Source organism: Volvox carteri, assembly GCF_000143455.1.
Source record: "Volvox carteri f. nagariensis unplaced genomic scaffold VOLCAscaffold_385, whole genome shotgun sequence".
Classification (NCBI taxonomy): domain Eukaryota; kingdom Viridiplantae; phylum Chlorophyta; class Chlorophyceae; order Chlamydomonadales; family Volvocaceae; genus Volvox; species Volvox carteri.
This window is the reverse complement of record NW_003307914.1, coordinates 3,348-8,389: the sequence shown is the minus strand read 5'-3', so window position 1 is coordinate 8,389 and position 5,042 is coordinate 3,348. Positions and strand designations below refer to the sequence as shown.

Genomic DNA, 5,042 nt, shown 5'->3' with positions numbered 1-5,042 from the left:
AGGCAATGCTACTGCTGCTCAAGGACTGTGCTTCTTGCGGTTGAAGCTGTAGCACGCGCGTAACGAAACCGTCTAGTGTAGTTTGGCCACCACTTCCCCGCCCCCCGGGGACCCTTTTCCCCCGACCCTTTTTCGCTCTCCTAGGGCGTTCTGCTGGCGGCGCTGGGGCCGCTGGCGGCGACGGTGGAGATGGCACGGCGCCTGCCGGCGGCGGCGGCGGAAGCGACGTCCTCGAGGGCTTGGCCTCGGAGGAGGTCGTGACGGCGGTGGCAGCTGTAGCAGTAGATAAGGAAGGTGACGGACATAGAACATAATGACTGCTGCTGCTGCTACTGGTCGGTAACGGTGGCGGCGGCTCGGCCGGCTCCGCCGGTCGTGCATCTGCAGGCAGCAACAGCAGCTGCTGCTGCTGCGATGGCCTTCGCCGACGTTGACGCCGGGGCCGCGCGGCCAGTGGTGGCGGCGGCGGCGGCGACGATGCTAATGGCGGTTGTGGTGACTGCGATGCAGCTACCCGGCGTTCCGCCCCCTCGGCCGCGGTCCCGCTGGAGGCCGCCTGCGGGTTATCTACGCCGTCGGCTTCCACCTCATTGCTGTACAGGGCCAGGTAGGAAGCCGCCGTGCCGCCGGGAGGAGGCTGATCGCCGCCGCTGCCACCGTTGCCGTCATTGTCCCCGCCGCTGCCGCCATTGCCGCTGCTACTGCAAGTGAGAACACCAGCTGGGCATGTCACATATGGCGGCGGCGGCGGCACTGCCCCCGTCACTCTCCGTACTGCTGCCGCAGTGAGGGATGTGGCGGCTGCAGCTCCTGGAGGGGGCCCCTCCGCCCGCAGGCCTCCTCCCTTCCCCTCCACACACCCCTCCCCCGAAGTCCCTATACAGGTTAGCTGGCCAGGGCCGCGATCAGTCTTGGAGGGTGCTATGCTGTGCGTTAGAGCACGAGGCTCGTTAGGTTGCTGCTGCTGCCGACGGCGGCGACGGCGGTGGTGGAGGGGTTGCTGGTGTTGCGGACTGGTGGCGGGGAGGGAAGATCCCCTGGTGCCGGAGCCTGGAGAAAGGTCCAATGGTGACGGCGACGTCGGAGGCAGAAGTAGCGGAGCTGCAGACGAATCTTTAACGGACGGATGGGTGTCGGTGGCCGACAGCGGCACCGGCGGCCTGGCGGTATTATCGCGGTCCACGGCGTCGGCGAGCTCTTCACTTCCTCCTCCAGAGGCTGTTCCCTTGTCACTACTGCTGGTGATGGTGATGGTCGTACGATCCCCCACGTCGGGTTGAACAGCACCGAAGACGTCACCTCCGCCGTCGTGGCTGCCTGCGATGACGGCTGCATCACTCTGCAGAGCAGGATTGACGGTGTTGGATTCATGGGCCTTGTGATTGCGACGGCGGTGTCGGGCTGGCGGCGGCGGCGGCGGCGGCGGTACGGCAGCGGCACCGCAGGCGTGGGCGCTGCCGTGCTGCGCACCTCGTTCCGCTACCATCATGACAACAACGTCAGTGCTGTCGGCATGGCTTGAGTGATGACCACCGCCGCTACCGCCACGGCCGGGCCGTGATGCTGCTGGTGCTGTTGCTTCCTCAGCCGCTGCGGCGACATTGCTGGTAGCAGTGTCCTCCTCCTCCTCCTCTGCGGCGTCTGTGACGTCTAAGATAACTCGCCCGCCGCCGCCGCCGTCGCCTTCACCAGCACCTCTGACAGCCCCCCGGACCAGACCCGATGGGGAGACAGGGGCTCCCAGGCCGCTGCTGCAACCGCCGCTGGCCCTTTCCACCAGATTTTGTTCACCTCCTTCGTCACTATCACAGAGGTCAATCACATCGACGGGTATCACCACCGGACATGAAAGCTGCTTCCGGTGCGTCCGGGGTCGCCGTTGTGGCATTGGCTGTTGTATTGGTGATGACGGCAGTGGCTCAAGGACCTTTCGCCGCCGCCGCCGCTGCTGCTGCTGCTGCTGCTTTCGCTGTCGTTGCTGCTGCTGCAGCCCGGTGCTGCACCCTCGGTCGGCTTTGGATGACACTTCGCCAGTAACAGGAGAGCTGGAGTACGACGGCGGCGGCGACACCGACAACGGCGGCTGAAATAGCTGCCCCTTGGGAGAGCACGGTTCCTGTCGTATACTTATAAGGGGGGAGTGCCCACCTGCAGATTCGGACCGTGCACTACGCCAGCCCTGCGAGGGGGTGGTGTTTGCGGTGGTGATGGCAGAGGCGGGAGAAGCAGGGGAAGCGGTACTATGGACCGCCGTGGGCCCGACGGCAGCGCCATGGCCCGAGCTGGCGAGCATATTACGGTCGGCGGCGGCGCTGTCAGCGTCTGGAACTGGCCCGCTGTGGAGTCGGCAGCCGGTGGCGGCGGCAGCTGCCATCTCCGTGCCGTCCATTACAGTGACGTCGGTGGAGATTCGGTGGCGACTGTTGTGTACATCAGCTGAGGCCGCCGCTGCCTCCGCTATCATGCCGTCACCGCCACCGCCGCTGCCTGAGTCTCGGTACAGCCTGCTGCCATCGCCACCATCACCGTCACCGTCACCACAACCGCTGCTAAGCACTACGCTATTCACTGCACAATCGGCCGCCATCAGCATGCAGCTCTGGGCGCGGCAGGCTACAAAGCCTCTGGCGCCATCAGCCCTGCTGCTGCTGCTGCTCACAGCGGCAGTAGCAGAGGACAAACCTAGGGGGGTGGCGGCAGCAGCAGCAGCAGCAGCGGGCTTCCATGTCATCGGTGCAAGTCCCCAGGCAGCTGCCACCAGACGCTGCAACACCGAGGTGTGGGAGGTCCGCGGAAGATGTGCTGCTGGAGGGTGAGAGGGCACCTTGCTGACGGCCGCCGTCGCCGTCGCTGTTGCTACTGCTACTACTGGTGTTACCAATCCCGACACAGACGCTGGATCGCCAGATGCCGCTGTCGGCACCGGGATCGCGGTTTCAGCAGCAGCCACTTCAACAGCCGCTTCGAATGCCGCTGTAGTTGCCATTCTTTCAGTCGTCGTCATCATTGCCGTCCTATGCGGTAGGCGAGGAGGAGAAAGAGGAGGAGGAGGGGGAGGAGGAGGAAGAGGTGATGCACGGGAGGCGGAAGGGGCCTTTGTCGGTGTGGGGCTGCTGTTGCACATGGACGTGGTGGCGGCAGCGGAGAAGGCGGCGGCGGCGGGATAGCTCTGACACTGCCGGGAGTTCTGGTCCGGGGTGGCTTCCGGCCCCGGGTCTGGCCCCCGGGTTTCCTTCTCATCCAGCGACAAGCTCGTCGAGGGGTTGGTTGATGATGTTTGTAGCGGAGAACCCTTGCTGGTCTCGTGTACTGGTGGCGGTGGTGGTGCTGCTGCAGTGGTGGTGGTAGTAATCGGTTTGGCAGCTGTACTGGCGATGGCAGCGGCAGCGGCAGTAGCAGCCGTGACTGCAGTAGTACTAGGTGAACCATCCTGACCTGGGGTCCCTGCAACATGGCATCCACCACTGCTGCTGCAGCCGGCGGCAGTGGTGGCAGCAGCAGCAGCAGCAGGTGCTACTGCTGCCACAACAGCCTCCCACGGCAGCAGTCCCGGCCTGTGTAACCTCGTGGCTGCTTCTGGTACCTCCAACGCTCCGCCATCACATCCATCGCCATCGCCATCACCGCAGCCACCATTGCAGCCACCACCACCACCACAGTCACTGGTGGACATGAGGCCGTTCAAGGCTGTCGCCGCCGTCTCCATCACCACTGCAGTTGGATGGCTCGGCCACTTCATCTGCCGCCGCCGTCGCCGCCTGGAACGATTTGGCCGCTGAGCTGGATCTGGATTCTGGTCTCGGAGCTGCTGCTCTCCGGTCCCCACAGCACTGTCTACGACCGTATCACCTGCTTCGGCTTCCATTGCCGCCGTCAACGCAGTGTGTTGCGGTTGCGGCTTTGCCCGTGGCAGTGGCACCGCAGTCACGTTGATCACCGTGCAGCTGTCCGGTGTTGGCGGTGGCACAGACGTAGTAGCAGCAGCAGCAGCAGCAGCAGCAGCAGCAGCAGCAGCAGTCAATGTGGGTGGCAGTCTTGTAGCTGCTGTAGGTGCTTCGGGAGGCAGCTTCTGGGGCTTCACCGCCACCGCCATCTCCACTGCCACCACCACCGATGTTGTTGCTTTTGTTGTCACCGGGTTGTCACCGGTAGCACCAGACGGTACGGCACCTGATGAGTCACCTTCAGCTGCCGCTATGTATGCCATCGCAGTTGCTGCTACTGCTGCAGGGGCGTTTGCTGTGGTTGCAATTTGCATGGCTATGGCTGCTGCATCATCATGTGACGTCATTTGGTCAGTGTGATCCTGCGGCATTCATTAAGAGAGCGGTAACCAAGGCGGGTGGCAGTATGAATGACACCAAGGGCCAGACTCTATCGCCGAGCCAGGCCAATATATTACGGAACTGAGTGACATCTTTTCGAATTATGCATCCATCAATTCCTCACCGATGAAGCGGCAGGCTGCAGGCAATTAGTGTCAGATGCTGCTGCCGCTGGCAGGAGCTCCTCCGGGACTGAATAGGTCCCCGCCTTGTAGGCCTTCCACAGCTGTGACAGACCAGATGGAGACAGACCTCGCTTCTTGTGGATGGTCTGGAATCTATTCCAGGTGAGCCGCGAAATGCCGGCCTCAGCATTCGCAGCACCTGAGTCCAGACTGCTACTCGTTTGCCGAGCCATAAATCCAATAACTGTGTCACTTATTTAATTCGGTCATGAACGGCTTTTTAAGACCCTTGCGTGTCCCTTCCTTGCTGCCGCAGCACAGCGCACCGCAGCGCCATCTGTCGACAAGACCTAAAAGCCAGCGTTTACCATAGTTAAAGTCATAGGTTCACGAGGAAGTAAAAAACTTTCGTTACTAATCACGGGAAAGGCCATGCGTCTTAGCTCGTCCATTCATTCACCGTATTATTCGTAGTGATTGACCAGTTGTATTTGACCAACCGCTATTAGCAGAACGATCTCAGCGCTGCTATGTAGGATATTGTCCGTGCATTGCCGATATTTGAATTGCATCTGGGAAAACCTGGCACTGT

General features: G+C 62.3%; 1 protein-coding gene across 1 annotated transcript in view; it reads right to left on the bottom strand.

Annotated features, from left to right (window-relative positions):
• The window catches only part of VOLCADRAFT_101124 (uncharacterized protein), a gene marked incomplete at both ends in the record, with an annotated part of 6,642 nt that extends 1,959 nt beyond the window's left edge, over positions 1–4,683 (bottom strand). The window contains 6 exons of the mRNA XM_002959579.1: positions 113–2,025; positions 2,149–2,179; positions 2,660–2,764; positions 2,825–3,014; positions 3,436–3,470; positions 4,450–4,683. Of these exons, the coding sequence (XP_002959625.1) occupies positions 113–2,025; positions 2,149–2,179; positions 2,660–2,764; positions 2,825–3,014; positions 3,436–3,470; positions 4,450–4,683 (2,508 nt within the window). The remainder of the gene's footprint in view (positions 1–112; positions 2,026–2,148; positions 2,180–2,659; positions 2,765–2,824; positions 3,015–3,435; positions 3,471–4,449) is intronic.
• Between the last annotated feature and the right edge of the window lie 359 nt (positions 4,684–5,042).